The following is a 22,210-nucleotide window of genomic DNA, read 5'->3' as shown; positions in this document are numbered from 1 at the left end:
TCAGAGTTGTTAATTACTTTTTATTGCTACTTTGTCTTGTGCTATTGTCTTTTAAGAGTGTATATTAAAGTGCTAATTGGAGAAGTGAGTCCAGGAAGGGGTGACCCCTGCTTGGGTCTCGTTTCATCAAAGAACCAAACCTAGTCTTTGAGTGAACCCAATCTGAAGAAGGATCAAAAGTGCCAGCAAACCCTCTAGAACATTAGGAAGGACAGTTGTTTCTTTTGCGGTCAGAAGGGCCATATGAAGGTGCGTTGTCCGAAGACCAAGAGCAAGGCAGCTCATTTGACCGAAGTAACACGCAACCCTCAAATTTCTTCCGTGGATACTCTTGATTTAGGTCAGAGTGCTTGCATGGAATGTGTGTTCAGCATGGCAGACTTTGGTCCTAAATGTATGTATGGGTTGGTGTAAGGGGAGAGAGTGCACATCCTTTTTGATCCTAGTAGCACTCACGACTTCGTTAATGCTAAACTTGTCAGAAGTTGGGAGTGCAGATGCAACCGAGCGATCGCATATATTGTGTGAACTTGGCGGCGGGATATGGACAAATTTGGGACAGGTGTGTGTCTCAGTTAACTGGTATCTATTCAAAGTTATACATGCATGTAGATTGGAAAGCTCATGTTTTGTCCTTTGTAATGGAAGACGCTCCAATATGTTCGAAGGGTGATTTTGCAATCCCACCCTCTATTTTGTAACTTATTGGGACATTTTATGAAGTGTTTCATTGTGTTTGTACCCTTTCATCCGAAGTTTAATTGCAGTTGATAACGGTTAAACTAGACGTTTGGGGGACACTGGTTTAGGAAGCATCAGTGCAAGGATTCACGGATGTTTTCTCTGTTGAGTTAGTTTGTGGTCTTCTAGCTAGATGGTGGGTTGATCACACAGGATTGTTGGATCCCAGGGTCTCAACCAGTGTATTGCATCTTACATGACGAGCCAACTGGGGGAGGACAAGATTGCCTAACAGGAGTCGGAATATCTCAGGATTGAGACATATTGCATGGTATATTTCCCTGTGGGTGCTCCATTAGGACGAGAGTTGTTGGCCGTGTGGACATGTATGAATTATTTCACTGTTTATTCTTGTGGTTTACCTGAAGGGTGGACCGTGACATGGGGTGGAGATTTAGTGCACCAAGACTTAGTTGGGAAAGGATTGATCACCCTTACTCTACTTTAAAAGTCTTACAGAAATTTTATATGGTGTTTATCCTAGTGGAGGATGGGATCATGTTTTGGAGGTTATGCTTTGGTTATATAGCTCCAGGTGACCATTTTATTGCGAGAGGTACATCCCTATGGTCGAGTTTGCCTATGATACTACTGAGCATATAGTTATGGCAACAACTAGATTATGTTTGGTAGGAGTTGGGTTAAAACCCAGATTCCCTGAGACTTTAATAGCTTGGTGGAAACACAGTTGTGGTGCCTGATAGTTTTAGGGGTCTTTGAGAGAGATGCATGATATCCCCTAGGTACGAGGATTTACCAGATCTTGAAAAGGATGGGTATTATGCTGTAGCAAGCAGATAATTGTCTTGCGATTTTAGGTTTCCAATTCCACGAGTACTTGGAGGATTGAAAGATGGTTTATGTTCTTCAAGGACCTGAGCAGGTTTGGCCTTTTTGTCTTGTTCCCACAGTCATATGTTGGAGGAAGAACAGCTTCAATCGAGGTGGTTCCTATATGGATTTGATAGACAGGTATAAACTTGATTTCAACGACAGTTTATGTAAGTAGCTGGATTCTCCTTCATTTTTTCCAAGAGTGGAAATGTCCCACAAGTGGGATGGAATGTTACGTACCTAGCACTAAATCCAAGGGTTAGGGACTAATCTAGCAAGTCAGGGGAGCTCGAAAAGCAGGTGGATTCGGGTGGCTAAGGTTCAGATTTAATAAATCCAAGCTTATTGGCTATCTATGACTGAATTGCTATTTATAGCAGCAATAAGCACTCTATAAGCGAGTCTTGGGTTATTATTGATTCATTGTGGTCTGGACCTGGACCAAGTGGCTTACTTTTGCCATGGATATGGTTGATCACGGGTAGTCTTCCCGAGAGCCCCTGTGGGCAGGCACTGGTGTTATGGAACGCTAGGGCTGATTGGCATGGACCCCTGGAGGTGAAACCTTAGCCCTTGGCTTGGAGAAGGTTTGTGGACGTGAACATATGGTTGGGTGGTGAGCTTGGCTGCATCCCTTTTATTTGGTTTCTCTAATCTTGTTTATGCGTGTGTATTAGACAATCCTTGGGAGGATCCCTGGTAGGTAGTGAATATGTGTTGGACAAGGCTCTTGCGGCCTTCCATGCATTGAAGAAATTGGCCTCAGAAGCACTAGTTCGTAAGGTGGTGTCATGGGATGACCACTTGACTGACGCTAACAATCTCGCCATTGGCACTGTTTTATAGCAAGACGGCAAACCAGCGGCTTATTATAGCCAGAAGTTGAATGCCGCCTCGAGAAACTATTTGGTGTATGACAAGGAGCTATTAGGAGTGATCACAACACTCAGGCATTGGAAACCTTTCCTCTTATGGGAGGAAATTCAGAGTGAAAAACCAACCACTAGCTACTTAAATGGTTGCAGACCATGCCTAGTGCCCAATGGACTGATAGGCAAGCCAGGTGGAGTCAACTTTTCCAATAGTTTGGAGGAGGCATGAATGAGAATGTCCTTGGTAAGGCTCTTCGTTGGAAGGCCACCATTCAGACATTGGAAGAGTCCACTGTGTTGGAGATTCAAGGCTTGGTGGTTCATGCATTTCATGGCTTAGCAAGAAACAATTGCTAGTGGCCACATCTAGCTGCGAAGCTGAGTACATGGCAGCATTTATAGTTACCATTGAGTGTGTGGTTTAGACGCCTTTTGGTAGATCTTAGTGTTGGACAATATGTTACGACCTTTACATGTGGCAACACATGGGACTTACACGTGGAACGTGTACACATTAATACACGGGATTTACATGCCAATAATGTGTGGGACACACGGACATTGTGTGGGAAAACTAATGGTGGCGGTAACACCTATAGTACCTTAGCCGCCGCTGCCGCCTTTGGATACCCATCCCTTGGGTAATCGTGAGGGTACTCCGAAAAAGGGATTAAAGCCAAAACTTGCATTAAAAGATTGAAACCACCAAAGTACACTGTCACTTTCCCTTCTCATATGGCTGATGTAGTAGATCAGTGGCTTTCTAAGTGGGAACAATGTTTTTCTTTATGTGATATCACAGATCAGCACATTAGAATCCAGCACGTTGTATATAATTTACAAGATGTGGCTCATTGTTGGTGGAGGAAAATTCAAAAGGACAAGGCAATCCCGAATACTTGGGAGGAGTATAAAGATATGTTTATTCAGAATTTTGTGTCACTAGATGAGCAGAGTAGGGCACTTGATACTTGGTTTTTTATCTCTTAGAAGAATCTTACAGTTCAAGAGTATGTAGACAAGAATCGAGAAGTGCTTATGACAGTACCCCAAATTTTACTAGATTTCATATAGGTTCGTAAATTTGCTTTGTGGTTAAATGATAAACTTCAACCAAAAAATTCTGATAGAATTTTTGGATGTTTTCAAATCTGAGTTGCCCTCTTCTTTGTCTCCGCATAGAAATGTGGAGCATTGAATAGAGCTTGTGCCTAGTGTAACTGCGGTCAATAGACCTCTGTACCGGATGAGTTTGGTCGAGGAGAACGAGTTGTCGAAGGTGATTGAGGAGTACCTAGCAAAATTGGCTTCTCCGGTTTTACTAGTTAAGAAGAAAGATGGTTCTTATCGAATGTGTATTGATTATAGAGCCTTAAATAAACTTACTGTAAAACATTGATATCCAATGCCAAGGATCGATGATTTGATAGATGCTCTAGGTGGAGCTAAGGTCTCCAGTAAGATAGATTTAAAAAGTGGATATCATCAGATTTGTATTAAAGACAAAGATGTATCTAAGACTGCTTTTTGTACTCGTTTTGGTCATTATGAGCACCTTGTAATGCAATTTGGGCTTACTAATGTGCCAGCCACATTCATAATGCTAATGAATGATGTCTTTAGGCCATTCATGGGGCAAATTTGTGGTGGATTTTATTGTGACATTTTGGTTTATAGTAAATCTTTACTTAAGCATGAACCACACTTGTTTTTATAGTAGTTGGCGTGCTTAGGGAAAATGTGTTGTATGCCAATAAACAAAAGACTTTCCTATATCAAGAGGAAGTTGAGTATTTGGGACACATTATATCGGCGCTAGGCATAAAGATGGATCCGAAGAAAGTAGCAGTAATCTTGGCTTGGCCTGTTCCACAGGACATTACTGTGCTCAGATATTTCTTAGGACTATCTGGTTTTTATAGAAAGTTTATTATTTTCTATCATGAAATAGCAACACCATTGATTGACTTATTACAAGTTACCGCTATGTATGTCTGGACCGACATTCGACAACAAAGTTTTGATAAGTTAAAGTAGGCGGTTGCAACTACACCTGTGTTGAAGATTGTGGATTCATCATTACCTTTTGTCGTTGAGATAGATGCCAGTGGTATTGCCATAGGAGCTATGTTGAGCCAAAAAGGCGCTTTTAAAGTAAGAAACTCAATAGTTCGGAATGCAAGTGGTCCACTCATGAGCTTGAATTGTATGTAGTTATACATGCACTCAAGGTTTGGAGCATTACTTGTATGGAGCTGAGTTTAAGGTATACACGGATCATGATACACTGAAGTATTTTTGTAACCAGTCGGATTTAAGAGGCCGTCAGGCAAGATGGGCCGAATTGAAGCAAGAGTTTCACATGGAAATCCTATGTGGACGAGGAAAAGAAAATGTTGTTACCGATGTATTGTCTCGTATAATGTATCAGATGAGTTTCAGTATAGTCGAGAATGAGATCATTCGTAAAATACGTGAAGCTCAAAAGACGGATCCGTATGGTCAATCGTTATGGAATAAGGCTAGCCAAGTAGATGAGGAATCAAATCCGTCTGATTTATTGTCTGGTAAATGTAGATTTACCATTGAGAATGGAATTCTCAAGAGGAACAACAAGGTATGAGTTCCGGACTCAGATAATTTGAGGGTATTAGTGATGCGAGAATGCCACGATAGTCCATGTGTTGGACACCCGAGAATAAAGAAAACAATTGAGCTCATTAGACATTTCTACTGGTGGCCACAGTTAAATAAACATGTCAATCATTATGTGACACATTGTTTACAGTGTCAGGTTACTAAATTCGAGCGTGTGTCTATTCTAGAGAGGAAATGGGAGTATTTTCATGGATTTTGGCCCAGAACCAGGAAAGGTAATGCTATCTTTGTCATTATGGACAGATTATCTAAGATGGCACATTTTGTTCCTGCTTCGAACAAGGTTGAAGCTTTGCAAGTGGTGGAATTATTTATTGCCAATGTGTTTAGATTACATGGCTTACTAGAATCCATTGTGTCGAATAGAGATCCGTGGTTTATAGGTGATTTTTGGCAGCATGTTTTTAGTAAACTTGGCACACAACTCTCCATGAGTAGCGGAGATCATTCATAGTGAGATGGTTAGACCAAGAGAGTCAATCAAGTCTTGGAGGATATGTGAAGAGCTTATGTCACCGAACGACAGAGCGATTGGAAAAAGTATTTGCCTTTATTGGAGCTTGCTTATAATTTGCACAAGCATTCCTCTACAAACTTTTCTCCATTTGAATTGAATTATGACTATAATCCATTGATGCCAGGTACAATTGGATTACCTCAGAAGACACCCAGTGCAACTGAATTTTTGTCTCAGATGTAGTTAAATTTATCTAGAGCTTGAGATTATATCCGTCAAGCTACGAATCGAGTTGCTAAGTATGCTAATCCTATGCGGATAGCTGGTTCTTTTAAAGAAGGGAAGAAAGTGTTTCTACTTGTTTCTTGGAGAACTGAGACACTTTGTGCGGGTAAATCTACTAAGTTGTCACCTAGATATTGTGGGCCGTGGACGATTTTGAAACGAGTCAGAGATGTGGCTTATAAGTTAGACTTACCACAAGATTGTCGTGTCCACCTAGTATTCGATTGAAGCGTTATCTTCACGACGGTGATAATTTAGTTGATGGTATGATAGCTTTGCAGGAACTTCATCAAGAAGATCATGGACTAGAACAGATCCTGGAACGAAGAGAAAGACGATTGCGAAATTGTACTGTTTGCGAGTTTCTTGTAAAATGGAAAGGACATCCCTTGACAGATGCAACTTGGAAAACGGAGTTTCGGTTTCGTAAGCGTTATCCTCAGTTTGTCATTGAGGATGATGATTTCTAAAAGGGGGAAAGAATGTTACGACCCTTACATGTGGCAACACGTGGGACGTGCACACATTAATACGCAGGATTTACACGCCAGTAATGCATGGGAAAACCAATGGCGGCATACGATTGCACATCATTGCTTGTAATAATAAGTGTGAACGGGTAACGTTCGTGGGTGACGGTTGTAGGCCAAAGATGCAGCGATGTATAGCATGGAGGTACCCGCGGGGACACAAGGGGCGCGTGAGTATAGTGTGGGGCCGGTTAGGTACACACTAGACGCCCGGGGTCATTGGGATATATAATTGTTGGGTGGTTAAACATGGTATGCCAAGCTAGGTTTGTTTTGGCTATTCTTGAGTTCATCTTCTTCTCTCTCACGTTTTTTGCATGAGGCAAGATACAGAGACCTTGGTTGCCTTGCATGGAGGTATGACACAACAGCCCTCCACTCCTATCTACACTGACTCTCAGAGTGCATTGGTAGTTGCGAGGAACTTAGTGTTTCATGCTCGCACGAAGCACATTGTGGTGCATTATCATTATGTCAAGGAGAGGCTCCATGCAGGATAGACCAGCTTGGTTTATGTCTCTACACGTGACAATGTGGCAGATTTATTTACAAAGGCTCTTCCTTGTGAAAAGCTTGAAGCTTTCCACAAAGCTTTAAGCTTATTGCCTTTTGGGGATTGATGAGCCATATCCTTGTACATGTTCACATCATCACCCCAGGGGGTTTTGTAGACATCTATGTCATGGGCAATGGTGCGTGAACGCTCTAGGACTAGTTGGGGCACTTTTTCCCTCACTAGGAGGTTTTCTGTCTTGGCATGGGAACACCCTCCATCTCTTATTATTGGGTGTACTTATTATCCTTTGTATTTTCTTTTTTAAGCACACTTATCATTATCGAGTGGTACGTTTCTCTTCTTCCAAGAGCTTCATGACTGTATCTGCTGCACCCTACGTGTGCCTTGTCTCCAGGCTGCTAACCCTAAACCTAATAGATTGTTCATATACAACTTCCAATGCTTCAAAATACAAAATATCTTGAAGCTTCTACTTGTGATTGCTGATCTTTCCCACACAGGCCTTCAATCGTAGTTCTTGTAGAACAATAGGAACTTCCGGTGCCACAGTAATTAGTACAAGAGATGTACGGCAAAGTACACAGCACTAGCAGCAGCCCGTGCAGCAGGTAACGTGGGAAGATTGTTTAGAAGATACCGCCTGGTGCAGTGGCAGGTACAGCTCATGGGATCAATCTGCATGGTAGGTACAGCGCATGGGATCAATCTGTATGGTAGGTACAGAGGTGCAACAAGCACAATATTGGGGCAAACTGTACAGTAGATGGAGCAGCCCGTACAATAGATGTATAACAGATGGAACAACCCATACAGTGGATGGCACCACCAAACGAGAGGTATGTCAAGTACAAGGGTGACAGTTTGATGGTGATCAACGGTAGCAACTCGACCACAGGTAGCTCGATACAGTGCATCCACAGTCCATTAAGGTGGTGCACAGAAAGGCCCCAGGCCCCATGTGGTGGTTAATCAGGTGCCAAGTGTGGGAAGCCATGCACACCACAAATGTGGCCACACTTCATGCAGGTGCGTGTTTCTTCCCCTTTCATACGTATTAATGAATGCCCATATTCTGACATGCCCACCCGTTTATAAAATGTCCATCCATTTTAAAATGGTGTGAATTCATCTGATAATAAACTCATATAAAGCTCTTATGAATGTATGCTCCTATGTGTGTGTCTGCATGTGTGCGCACGTGGGGGTGTGTGTGTGTGTGTGAGGGAGCATATATTGATACCAAGTTCTACACCCACTATTGGGCATTGATGACATTAGTGGGGATGTCGTAGTATCTAGTCCATACTATGCATGATGGAGTTTATGGTTTATCGTCTTGTGGATGACTACCATGAGGTTATGAATTGCACTTTCTTATAAGGTGAATTCGGGCATGTTCCTGGATTCATCTAGGTATATACATATAAAGCTCCTTTACTCTAATGCGATCAAGCACTTTATGAAATGGCAAAGGCACAATTATCACATCAACTGGAAAGATAACAATGTTGTAGACACCACATTGCACCCCCCGCCTTCTTTCTTAGAGACTTTATTATTCAAGGAGTACTTTTTTTCAAGTATAAGCTATGAGGGCTTTCCTTCACTAGAACAAGCCAGATTATCCATAATCCATAAACAACTTTCAATATTTTAAATTACATGAATATTCCAAAGTACAAAAATATTGTGAAGCTTCTATTTGTTGTGAGTACTGATTTTCCCCACACAGCATTCAACTAGAGTTCTTGAAGAACAGCATGGTACTTGTAAGTGACAACAGCCACAGTAAACTTGACCACCAAGATGGTGGCCTCCAGAGAGGCTGTCACATGTGGAAGCTCTGGGAGTCTTCTTTCAGTCCTAAACACCATCTAGAACAACCTGATGCAAAACGCAAGCAAGAGAGATGGAGAGAAGAGAGAGAGTGTCACATGCACTCTGCACTTAGTGCATGGTGACAAGATGGCTCATCATCAGAAGTGCAACAGTTGTACAGTTTTAGAACCCAATAGGATGATAATTGTCGTACGCCGTGACCCCATTGTACATCCTCAGTCCAGGATAAGTCAGGCACGAGCTACGTAGGTCATTCCTCAGCCTTAGCGGGTTAGTCAGTCAGTCAAGTCCCTTAACCCACTTGGAGAGAATCATTCATGCATGTAGAGTCAGTAGAAGCCTTAGGGTTTGCATCAGAAAGCACTCTGCATCCTGCATAATATGCATTCATATGCCTGTGCCTCATTTAGAACATCCCCGAAGCCTTAGGGAATTTACTGGGATTTATCTGGTATTTTTTCCATATTTATTAGTATTTATTTAGCATTATTTGCATTATTGGGCATTTATAAATATTAACTTTATTAAATGACCAACCTCCAGTTAGTATAAATAGGCTTGCCTAGAGGCTCTTTTCTCATTCAGTCTTCATTGTGCTAAGAGCTCTCCTCCTCCTTGCTTTCAGCCCAAGACTAATCCAGCCCTAGAGCCCATAAGCTTTCTTCTCCAGCCCCTTGAGAACCATAGCTTCAGTCAGCCCTAGGCGCCTGCCTTCAGCATCATTCAGTCCTGATTCAGCCTCAGTTCAGGCCCAGATTCAGCATACCATTCAGCCCAGTTCAACGCCAGATTCAGCAGTTTCAGCAGCCCTGCGTTTTTGCATAGCCGTACAGCAGCCCAGCGTTTCTGTTCCAGCCGTACAGCAGCAGTTTGCAGCCCTGTTTCTCATGCGTTTCAGTCCACAGCATCTCCTACAGGCTAGCGTTTCTGTCCACAGCAGTTTCCAGCCCTGGAGATTCAGTCTACAGCAGTTTCCAGCCCTGAATCTGCTGTTTGCATCAGTGTCCAGCCTTCTATGCATCATCCACACATGCAGCAGTCATCTGGTGAAGGTAACACAGCATTCATAAGTGTTTTCAGCATTCTAACATAGTGTAGAATAGTCCACCTTCTTCTTCTCTCAGCCTCAGGTGTGCAGCCCTTCCTCATGCCCTTGGGAAGAGTGCATAGGCTCGAGATCAAGTCATCGAGGTGTTTCTACAGCAGTGTACAGATCAGCCACTCTCCGATCCTCCGAGATCTTGCGTTTGGCTTATCTACAGTCCACAGTCATTCTCTCTAAAGAAATAAAGCAAATACTGTCTTATCGGGATAGGGGGCCCTTCAGTGGGGGTAATTCGGGACCCAATCTGGTGTACAGTTCTCATATCTCTCTCTCATCTCTTTAAAGTTTGAAGTATTGAAATGGATTGCTAAACTCACGAAACTCAGGATACAGAAGACGGTGTGAGCATTTGTGTGACAGGATCTTCCAATACAAAGACTTCCGCTGCATATCACATTGGTATCAGATTCAGATAGTCCACACACACCGTATCCTAGCGTGGGGGCATCCTTGGATGCTTAGATTGCGTTCCGGCACGACCACCGACTTCAGCATCATGTCTACAGGAGAGTACTCATCAGCCGGAAGACGTCTCCCCCGAAGGAGACCTTGTTCTTCCGCCTACAGCACACACCATAGCTCTTCTTAGAGCTCAGAACCAGCTACTCATGGAGCGTCTCCAACTATTGGAGGCAGCAGCAGCACGTCCTTCTACACCTCCAGCAACACCTGACTACATCTCCCTCTTCTTTTAGATGGAACAACAAAGGAGAGAGGACGAGGCCTGAAGGAGAAGAGAAAAAGAAGAACGACGGGACTATGAGGAAGCCCAACGCAGGATCGACGAAGACCGACGTCAGGCTGAACTCGCCGCTCGGGAACACCAACGTGAGCTTGATCGAGAACGTATGTTGCTCGAACACCAACGGGAAAAGGAGGCCATACACTTGAGGTATCAGCAGCTCTCCTCAGTCTCCCCAGTCATAGGTGTCACCAGCCAGCATCCCGCAGCAGCATCAACCACCATCATTCGCAGTCAACCAAATTTCAGTAAGTATGATGGTAAGTGTGATCATTCTTCAGTTAATCAATTTGTTCATCAATTTAATGCTCATTTTCCTTTAGCTAAGATCACAGACCCACAAGACAAAGTCCACTTAGCGGCTCCCCATCTCACTGGTGAGGCAGTCACTTGATGGCAGCATTGGTCTAGTATTCATACAGACCAGGCCACAGGTGTCACAGCCTTTGACTGGGACATCTTTGTCCATGACCTGAAGACCAGATTTCTCCCGCCCCAGTACATGACCGGTCTGAAAGACGAGTTCTATGGACTCAGACATAACGGATCCCCAGTGCTTTAGTTTTCTGGTAAGGTTATTACTTTAGCACATCAGTTAGGGTTATCTGAGCAGGCCAAGATGGAGCAATTCATTTGTGGATTGGACTCCAACATTCGGTTCACAGTTCGTAACTTTGAACCAAGTACTTATGACCGGGCTTTGACTCTCGCTCAGAATGAAGAAATGAAGCTCAACGGGGGCAAGCCCAAGCAGGCATCTCAGTCCAGTACCAAACCCCAGCAGCAGCAATCAGCTGCACAGACAGGGAAAGGTAACGCATCTTCTAAAGATGCTAAGAAGGACAGCAGTAATAGCTCCAGTTCAGGGGGTAAGAAGGATAAAGAACCTAAGAAAACCCCTGATGAAAAGGCTAAAGCAGGCATTACTGGAGGTTATCTTCCTCCAGAGGAGCAAAGGAAGTACCAGTCAGAAAATAGATGTTTTTTCTGTCATATTATAGGGTATGGTAAGAAGAATTGCCACAAATGGCAAGCGGCACAAGCTGCCAAAGCTCCTTCTGCCACAGTTGCCACAGCCTCCCCAGCTCCTCCAGCCCCGCCTACTACCTCAAATGCAGTTCAACTTTTACCTTCCATGCATCCTATGCCATCCGTGGTATTTGATGCTAAGCAGGAGGGTGAGAGCGATGCTGCTCAGAAGAGCCTTATCCGAGCTTATGGCTCTGCCTAGGGCCGACAGTTTGTAGTCCTTTTCGATATGGGTAGTTCTGAAGACGCCATCTCTCCCCAGTTGGCTAATAAATTGAACTACACATTAGTCCCATATCATCTGGATGTGGACGGGTTTACACTTGGTCTTTGCACCCACATTTCCTAGAAGGCATAGCAGTTTGCCTTTGAAGTTCAGAAGGCGTCATTTCAACGAGATTTCATCGTCTCCCCTCTGTTAGGGTGTGACATGATCTTAGGAATTCAGTGGTTCCGTCAGTATGAGCCTATTCCCGATTGGGGGCAGGACACTTTTACTATTTGTAAAGGTTTTCTTGAGCCTGTCATGATTCGTGGGGATAGAAGCATTCTTGGCATCCCATTGATTTCACATCTCCAAGCCAGACGAGCTATCCGCAAGGGAGCAGAAGGAGCACTCCTTTATGTTCGTGCTCAAACAATCCCTCCCTCATTAGTAGCATCCCTTACATCTTCAGTCCCTCAGTTAGCAGACCTCCTATCTAGACACCAGGACATTATGCTTAGGGACGATCTCCCGCCCAGTCTCCCACCCTCTCGCCTTGAGGACCATCACATTGATTTGGTCCCTGGATCAGATCCTCCTAGCAGGTTTCCCTATCGTCTTTCCAAGACTTTAGAGGGCGAGTTGGAAAAACAGTTATCTGAGCTTCTCCGAGCCGGATTCATTCGGCCTTCTTCCTCCCCATTTGCTGCACCTATCCTATTTGTCCAAAAGAAGGACAAGTCTGCACGCCTTTGTGTAGACTACAGGACATTAAACAAACTCACTATCAAGAATAAGTTTCCTATGCCCAGGATAGAGTACATTTTGGAGCGTTTAGACGGTGCTAAGTTTTTCACTAAGATCAACCTCAAGAGTGGTTACCATCAGGTCCGCATTTTTGAAGCTGACATTCCAAAAACAGCTTTCAGGACAGAGCGTGGTCACTACGAGCTCGTAGTCATGTCTTTTGGGCTTACAAATGCACCAGCAACGTTCAATAAGATGATGTCTAGGATTTTCGCAGTCCACATTGGGAAGTGTGTTTTCATATTCCTTGATGACATACTAGTCTTCTCAGCCACTGCGGAGCAGCATGAGAAAGATGTGGAGAAAGTCTTGCAACTTTTGCGAGATAATCAGCTCTACATAAATGCCAAAAAGTCTATCTTTGGTGTTAAGGAAGTTCAGTATTTGGGCTACATCATGGTTCCGATGGGATTAGACTGGACCCATCAACGGTTCAGGAGATCTTAGATTGGGACATTCCTAAGACCGCCCAAGAAATCCGTTCATTCGTAGGTCTTTGTCAGGCCTATAGCACACATGTCCATCAGTTTTCCAACCTTGCAGCACCTCTTACTGACTTGCTCAAGGGGGTGAAGACTCGCAAGCAGAAAGTCTCAGTTACATACAGGCGAGGCACTTGATGCATTCCGTGCACTCCAGAAAGCTGCCTCAGAAGCACCTGTATTAAAGTTAGCATCATGGGACGAACCTTTCGAGGTCATCACCGATGCCAGCAATGTAGCCATAGGTGCAGTCCTCCAGCATGACAATAGACCCGTGGCATATTACAGCAGAAAGTTGGATGTCGCCGAAAAGAATTATTCGGTATATGACAAAGAGCTTTTGGGTGTGATCACAGCGCTCAAACATTGGAAGCCTTTTCTTTATGGACAGGCTTTCACAGTGAAAACAGACCACCAAGCACTTAAGTGGCTTCAGACTATGCCAAGTGCCCAGTGGAGTGATCGACAGGCCAGGTGGAGTCAAATCTTCCAACAGTTTGGAGGTATGATTGAATATATCCCTTATAAGCATAACCCAGTAGCAGATGCTCTTAGTCGAAAGTCCAGCATCCAGGCAGTCCAAGAAGCTACCATTCTCGAAATCACGGGGAAGGACTTGGATAGTATGAAAGACCAATATGTCGACTCCCCTGAGTTTGGTACTCAGTATAGTTTGGCCCTCACTTCTGAGCCTGGCCACTATTCAGTACAGAACGGTTGGTTGTTCTACAAGAACCGTCTCTGTGTTACTCGGGAAAAGCGTTCTGCTCTTCTCCATGATGCCCATGACTCCTTAGTTGGAGGACATAGGGGTATCAACAGTACCCTCGAGAAATTAGAACGGTCCTTTTATTGGCCAAAGATGAGGCGTGATGTCTATGCACATGTACAAGCCTGTAAGATTTGTCAAAAAGTCAAGGTTCCCCATACAAAGAAGGCAGGTTTACTTCAACCTTTGCCTATCCCGGACAGACCTTTCATCGACATATCTATGGACTTTGTAGGGCCTCTACCAGCATCCACTGGATCCCGTAACACTCAGTGTTTTACCATTGTGGATCGCTTTAGTAAATTCTGCATGCTCATCCCATGCAAGCATACGGCCACAGCCGAGGACGTAGCCCGTCTGTTTCTCAAGCATTGGTATCCAATTTGTGGTTTGCCTAGCACCATAACATCAGACAGAGATTCCAAGTTTACCTCGCATTTCTGGAGGGCATTATTTGAAAACTTTGGAACTAAGTTGCAGTTGTCTAGTGCATTCCATCCCCAGACAGATGGCCAGACAGAAATTTATAACCAGTTGGCCTTTGATGTCCTCAAGTCATACTGTCATGACCAGCAGTCCAAATGGGAGCACTATCTTCCATTGGTCCAAGCTATCTTGAACGACACGCATTCATCCAGTGTCGGACGGACTCCATATGAAGCAACCTTTGGTCTCCGTTTTTCTTCTCTTTTGACGAGAATGGTGTCTCCATCTTTAGAGGCTAATAAAACCACGGAAGCATTTTCCGAGATCATTGAGTCAGTCAAGGACCGCTTGACCAAAGCTCAGGAAGCATATAGCAGACAGGCAAATAAGTCTAGACGAGATGTCCACTTCAAGGAAGGGGATTGGGTCTATTTGCGTATCATGAAGCAGAGATTGAAACAAGTGGGCAAACGTTGTCCCAAGCTTTCATTCCGTAGTTTTGGTCCTTTTCCAATAGTTAAGAAGATAAGTGATGTCTCAATGAAGTTAAAATTGCCTGCCAGTTGGACAATGCATGATGTTTTCCATGTTTCTTGGCTAAAACCATATATTGGTCCAGAAGTGTTTGATGTTTCAGATGAACAGCAGCCAGACGTGGTAGACGAGGCAGAAGTGATTGAGCCTGAGCAGATCCTTCTTCATCGATGGAAGCATGGTTCCGGTCGACGGATTCGTCAGTTCTATACGAAATTCCGAGATCGAGGCACCCACGAAGCCGTATGGCTCGACGAGGAGTTCTTCCAGGAGTACCCCCAGTTATTGGCGAACTACTTGGAAGCCATGAACCTGCCGCCAAGCTAATCAGGAGGGAATGTCACATGCACTCTGCACTCAGTGCATGGTGACAAGATGGCTCATCATCAGAAGTGCAACAGTTGTACAGTTTTAGAACCCAATAGGATGATAATTGTCGTACGCCGTGACCCCATTGTACATCCTTAGTCCAGGATAAGTCAGGCACGAGCTACGTAGGTCATTCCTCAGCCTTAGCGGGTCAATCAGTCAGTCAAGTCCCTTAACCCACTTGGAGAGAATCATTCATGCATGTAGAGTCAGTAGAAGCCTTAGGGTTTGCATCAGAAAGCACTCTGCATCCTGCATAATATGCATTCATATGCGTGTGCATCATTTAGAACATCCCCGAAGCCTTAGGGAATTTACTGGGATTTATCTGGTATTTTTTCCATATTTATTAGTATTTATTTAGCATTATTTGCATTATTGGGCATTTATAAATATTAACTTTATTAAATGACCAACCTCCAGTTAGTATAAATAGGCTTGCCTAGAGGCTCTTTTCTCATTCAGTCTTCATTGTGCTAAGAGCTCTCCTCCTCCTTGCTTTCAGCCCAAGACTAATCCAGCCCTAGAGCCCATAAGCTTTCTTCTCCAGCCCCTTGAGAACCATAGCTTTAGTCAGCCCTAGGTGCCTGCCTTCAGCATCATTCAGCCCTGATTCAGCCTCAGTTCAGGCCCAGATTCAGCATACCATTCAGCCCAGTTCAACGCCAGATTCAGCAGCTTCAGCAACCCTGCGTTTTTGCACAGCCGTACAGCAGTCCAGCGTTTCTGTTCCAGCCGTACAACAGCAGTTTGCAGCCCTGTTTCTCATGCGTTTCAGTCCACAGCATCTCCTACAGGCTAGCGTTTCTGTCCACAGCAGTTTCCAGCCTTGGAGATTCAGTCTACAGCAGTTTCCAGCCCTGAATCTGCTGTTTGCATCAGTGTCCAGCCTTCTATGCATCATCCACACATGCAGCAGTCATCTGGTGAAGGTAACACAGCATTCATAAGTGTTTTCAGCATTCTAACATAGTGTAGAATAGTCCACCTTCTTCTTCTCTCAGCCTCAGGTGTGCAGCCCTTCCTCATGCCCTTGGGAAGAGTGCATAGGCTCGAGATCAAGTCATCGAGGTGTTTCTACAGCAGTGTACAGATCAGCCACTCTCCGATCCTCCGAGATCTTGCGTTTGGCTTATCTACAGTCCACAGTCATTCTCTCTAAAGAAATAAAGCAAATACTGTCTTATCGGGATAGGGGGCCCTTCAGTGGGGGTAATTCGGGACCCAATCTGGTGTACAGTTCTCATATCTCTCTCTCATCTCTTTAAAGTTTGAAGTATTGAAATGGATTGCTAAACTCACGAAACTCAGGATACAGAAGACGGTGTGAGCATTTGTGTGACAGGATCTTCCATTACAAAGACTTCCGCTGCATATCACAGAGAGAGAGAGAGCTGAGTTTGGATATTGAGTCTGGCACTCTCACTCCACCCCTTGGAGGATTATCCTCCCTTCTTGGAACCGTTGCCTGAAAGCCTTTCTTGGTATGCCCCAAGTGGCACCCGACTCATAGGACTGCCATTCCCCTTGGAACACCACCAACCAACCTCCTGGGAACTTCTTCCATGTCTTGTGTTACTCTCCTTGGATTGTGCACCTTCATCGGGACTGAATCAGTGTTTAGCCTTGCTGAGCCTGATGCTCTGATACCAATGTCACATGCGGAAGCTCTGGGAGTCTTCTTTCAGCCCTAAACACCATACTGGAACAACCTGATGCAAAACGCAAGCAAGAGAGATGGAGAGAAGAGAGAGAGAGAGAGCTGAGTTTCAATATATTCATAGTATACAAAAAGGATACATCTGGCAAGTCCTTGGCTGCCCCTCAAAAGCTGGTAAACACAAGAGAGATGGAGAGAAGAGAGAGAGAGAGCTGAGTTTCAGTATATTCATAGTATACAAAAAGGATACATCTGGCAAGCCCTTGGCTGCCCCTCAAAAGCTGGTAAACACACCTAATATAACTCTAGTCTAATGACCCTACTCCCTAGAGGAGTGAGTGATCCTAACAATGAGCAATTGGTGCCTTATATAGGCCATGGAACACCTTATTGACTGGCCGACCTGCTGTCGGTCAGTCCATGGACAAATTCTTGCTGCAACTGCAACTGACAGAAGCATAACATCTATGTGCTGGCCGACAGCCTCCTGAGTCCTCCACAAGGTATTCCTTGCTCATACAAGCTGCACCAGCTCCTAACTCTGGCTCTAATGTTGTTCTTTATCTGTTTAGTCTTGGGATTAGCATGTACATGACAGAGGGCATAATCAAGGACAGCAGCTCTGGAGGTCTGCATCAGAAAAATGATAGTTTAGGGAGGCCTCATTTGGGGAAGGTGGAGCGGCTGCCATGGAGTCCCTTGAAGGTGGAAAGCTAAGAAGCACTCACAGCTACCTCAAGCAAAACATGTACTAAACAGAGTAGTGGGAAGCGTTGGAGAAAACAAAGAAAAGGTGAGAAGGAAGCCAACACAGAACACAGAAGAAGAAAGAAAAAGAAAGGGCACAGAATAAAAGCAGAGAAAAAAGGGGGAAAATGGGTGTGGGAAAGGGGGTGGATGGAGGGGTGTGCGCAGAAGGAAAACTCAGAAACAAAAGGGGGGAAAACACAGCCAACAGGAGAGAATGGGGCACAGCATAAAAAGCATATAAAAAAGAAAAAAGGGGGTGAGGATGTGCTGGGGCTGGTCTTGGGCAAACAGCATGGGGAGCAGAGGCGATGCGGGGGAGGAGAGGTGTGGGGAGTAGAGGAGAAATAAAGCAAAAGAGGGAGGAGGAAAGCACGGGGGGAGGACTGGGGTGGTGGTTGGGGGGGGGGGTGGCAACCCTCAGCTAAGCGGAGGCTTCACAGCTCCTGGACACTAAGGCATTACAATTAGTTTATTTGTTTGAGGGGAAGTTTAAACTCGCTAGATAACTAGGTTAGGATAGAGAGTAAGGTTGTTGGATTCTTTTGGCATTAAATTTTTATGGATGTGGATACTGAACTGAGCAATAAGGTGGATCGCGTAGAATTTGTAAATTTGATGGAGTGGAAAAAACAGACGTTTGTATGGATGTACAAACTTATGTTTGTGGGAAATCGTTTGGTTAGGAAGATTCTCTTCCATTTGCCGAGTTTGGAAATCAACAGTATAAGACGAGCATGCTCATAGGTAAGGTCATGTTGTGAACTTGTTCTGTTGAAGAACATTTGATAGTCTGTTTCCAGTGATAACTTTGGAAGTTCTCTACAGAGAGCGTGCATGAAGGATTAGAAATGTTCTTGGATTGCAGATTTTCCAAAGAGAGAGAAAGAGCATTGGATGGTTGTTATGGGAGCGGTATTTCAATTTCCTTGCTGGAAACCTCAACATTTGACGGGGAGGTCTAGTTTAAAGGAGGGAATATGCTATGAGCCCAAAAGATCATAATGAGACGACTCTATTATTGAGGCCAGGCCAGATGTGCCTTGGGTGCACCCTGTGTGTAAAGGACCTATTACAATGATAGGGGTGTGCTCTTACTGAATCTCTATACCTGTTTAGTTGAGTGCTTATAATCAGGGGTCTCTAAGTGGTAGGACTTCCGATAGATAAAGACCTTGTCACACCTAGGTTCAAATGCGTGCGAAGGGCCTATTACAATAATAGGGAGCTTTCACTAGGACTCTATGCCTATATAAGTAAGTGCTCACAATTAGGAGTCTCCAAGTGGGAGGATCAAGACCCTGTCAGTGCTAGCCCAACAACTGGATGTTGAGGTGCAATGGTATGGCACGCCATGGTTTGGTATGGCACTGTGATCGGTCTGATGACGGTTGAGTCTAGCCTCAAGCTTGATGTTGCTTTAGCCGGAGCTATGGTTGGCTGGTGAGCCAGCTAACAACTGTAATTGAATCAGGCGTGTGGATTACATGTTGGAGCATTGTAGCAATCATTGAAATCATATGGGACTTGTAGAGGTGAGGGTCTGTTTGAGGGCGATCCCGATGGGAATCAAAGGTAGCACAAGGGGCCAACAACATCCACCTGGCTTTGCACAAAGAGGGTTTTGTTGGGGGAGGATGGAGGCGGAGCTCATTTTTCTCTTTTTGTCATTATGTCTTCCTTTTTTTTTGTCATTTCTCTATCAAGTGAATTTTTAAAGACATAACTGCTCTTCCCTGATATAATAGAGACATTCGCCCTTTCAGAGCCCTATACTAGGTAGGGATTCATCTAATCGAATGTCATTATGGCACTACAAAAGCTTCATGTCATGTGCATGCACATGGACATGCTCATCCCAGGGCTAATCCCTGAAGGGCAGCAGATAAACCGAAATTTTAAGGCTTGAGCAGGGCACTGGAGGACACCAGAAATGATATTTTTTTGATCAGGGCCTGGTCGGCAGAGAACTAGAGTACCACACAGCTGGTCGGCAGCAGAGTTACTATTTTTATGTATTTTTTCTGCTGGCCGAAAGCAGTCGGCCAGCATATGAGGGTGTCTCTTGGCCTATAAAAAGGCTCAGCCAAGAATCATTAGTCATTCATTCCTTTGGGGATTTGAATCATAGAATAAGACTTCATAGTGGCAGATTACCTTTTCATGGGCAGCCTATGGTTTGCCAAGAATCTGTACCTTTTTGTACATTATTAATATACTGAAAATACAGCTCTCTCTCTTTCTCTCTTCTCTGCATCTCTGCTTGTGTTTTCCATCTACTTGTTCCTGTGTGAAAGGTGTTTAGGGCTGAAAGAAGACACAGAGCTTCTGCACATGTGACACTTCATCATAGCATGATGAAAGTTTCAACCCCTCCAATCAAATTTCCAAGTCTTAATCTCATGTTCTCAAAATATCATAAAGTTCTATATTACATCGTAATGCATAAAGTGCCTCCAACTTGATCGAGATTCTAAAAGAATCTACTGCCACAAGGAGCTAGAGGATGCTTGTTATCATCATGCTTGTTCAAAATCTTGTTTCTGAATTGATGTTTTCTTGCTGGTATAGTAGGGATGACATTATCCTCTTGCAAAGTAAAAACCTACAGGTGCTAATAAAACAACCAAATTTTGCTGCAGATGATGGCCTGTATGCTTTGAAGAAAGTAGTGATTCAAACAGGAGAGCAGTTGGAGTTGGTGAAAAAGGAGATACATGTGACTTCTCTCTTCAACCACCCCAACTTATTACCCCTGATAGACCATGCCATAATCTCCGTAAAGGTGATGTTTGAAGCATTCCTTTCCTCGGAGCTTCACAAAGCTGCATGTTTTCTTGGTGTTGGCATGGGAATAAAAAGCAAAGGACTAAGGTGAATTTGGAAAGATGTTTAGGATTTTTGTATAAAGGATGGTTTGAGGATAATTAATCAAAGACTCGCTAAGGGAGCGGATCTGCATTAAGAAAGGTTAATTGGGATCAGTTAGTGATAATATGACATGAGGTATATTTGGGTGATTTCAAAGGATAATTGCTGTGATTCTCATGCTGTCATCAGGTCTTCTTTTGATACAGGGTCCGCAAGAAGGGACGTGGAATCAAGAAGCATATCTGCTGTTTCCAGTATGTTTGGAGGGCACTTTGCTTGATGTTTTGACAACAATGCAAGGGAAGAAGGAGTTTTTTACTTCGGTAACAGTACTTCGTATCTTCAGGCAGGTTAGTGTCTGGAAAGAGTGTCCAATAGTTAATACTAGGTTAAATTGTCTTCACTATGGCCGAGTCTGCCCTTCACCAGATTAACATAATCACTAGATTAATGTAAGATTACTATTAATCACCATAGCCATGCACATACACATGGTATCCATGATTTTAACAATGCAGAGAAATAGAGAGAGAGAAGAGAGAGAATGCTAGAGAGAGAATAATGCTCAAGAAGGAAGCAGTAATGCACGACTCAAATGATGTTGTATTTCTTCAATCAAGTACAATACATTTATAGGTATAAAGGTTTCAGCTCATGACATCATTGCTTATGTCAAACACACAAAATATCTAGAGATTATGCTTACCACTCTAAGAGTGGATTCACACACACACACACACACACAACTAGAGAAGTGAGTGTTCACCCCTTTAAGGGCTGTTCACACACACACATATAAGGACACATAAACAGGGGTACACACGCAGATGATGGGACATGCTGGTTCACATACACGAGACTCTGAATACCGAACACTTAGCCCCCCATGTTATATCTCATTGTTGCTGAGGCTATGAACATCTTTCTTTGCTCCACTACTAGAGTTTCTGGTTTGAGTGTGCACTTGCGTAGTAAGGACAAGCTATTGGACTCTGAGCTTGCTGATGATATTACTATGTTCCTCGAGTGTGAGATCCTCCCATAGATCAATGCTAATACACAGGCCAAAACAAGATTAGTATAAACCAAATAGAAGGGGTGTAAGCAAGCTCACCACCCAACAATAGGTTCGCGCTGCGAACCACCAGCGAGCCAGATGCCACTCAGCCCTAGCATCCCATACCACCGGTGCCTACCCAAAGGGGCCTTCGGCAAGACTATCCGTGATCCGCCATGTCCATGGCATGAGTAAGCCTCTTGGTCCAGGTGCAGAACACAATAAATCAATAATAACCAAGACTCACCTATTTAGTCCTTATTGTTGCTATAAATAACAGTCCAGCCATAAGTAGCCAATAACCTTGGATTTATTAAATTTGAACCCTAGCCACCTAAATTTGCTTGCTTTCCCTAATCCAAGGGCTCCCCTAACCCTGTTGAATTAGTCTCTAATCCCAAGGGTTAATGCCAAGAACATAACGTTTCTTCCCACTTACAACATTTCCACTCTTGGAAATAAATGGAGAAGAAAACTAGCTACTTGCATCAACTGTCTTTGAAATCAAGTTATACTTGTTTATCAAATTAGGTTATACATGCATGAAGGAACTGGCTTGACTAAAGCTGCTGTTTTTGCAACCAATGACCGCGGGAACAAGACAGAAAAATAGAACCTTCTCAGGTTCCTGAAGAATATAACCCATCCTTTAATCCTCCAACTCCTCATGGAAT

The 22,210-nt window shown here is 43.9% G+C and overlaps 2 protein-coding genes across 4 annotated transcripts in view; both read left to right on the top strand.

Annotated features, from left to right (window-relative positions):
- Nucleotides 1-17,959, top strand: part of LOC147624987 (uncharacterized) — a 36,887-nt gene extending 18,928 nt beyond the window's left edge. The window contains exons 2-3 of the mRNA XM_086818826.1: nt 10,534-11,646; nt 17,621-17,959. Of these exons, the coding sequence (XP_086674952.1) occupies nt 11,200-11,646; nt 17,621-17,959 (786 nt within the window). The 5' untranslated portion in view covers nt 10,534-11,199. The remainder of the gene's footprint in view (nt 1-10,533; nt 11,647-17,620) is intronic.
- Nucleotides 1-22,210, top strand: part of PK3 (serine/threonine protein kinase 3) — an 81,995-nt gene that overhangs the window by 20,168 nt on the left and 39,617 nt on the right. For 2 of the 3 annotated variants that reach the window (XM_086818207.1, XM_086818206.1), the window contains exons 2-3: nt 20,251-20,393; nt 20,686-20,829. In XM_086818207.1, the coding sequence (XP_086674333.1) occupies nt 20,251-20,393; nt 20,686-20,829 (287 nt within the window). Of the gene's footprint in view, nt 1-18,330; nt 18,356-20,250; nt 20,394-20,685; nt 20,830-22,210 lie in introns of those variants that run through there. The other variant, XM_086818208.1, reaches the window with a different exon arrangement.

The sequence above is a fragment of the Cibotium barometz genome, chromosome 24 (assembly GCF_041138505.1).
Source record: "Cibotium barometz isolate CiBa-2024 chromosome 24, ASM4113850v1, whole genome shotgun sequence".
Classification (NCBI taxonomy): domain Eukaryota; kingdom Viridiplantae; phylum Streptophyta; class Polypodiopsida; order Cyatheales; family Cibotiaceae; genus Cibotium; species Cibotium barometz.
Note: the sequence above shows the minus strand (reverse complement) of the source record. Positions and strands in the feature narration are given on the sequence as shown.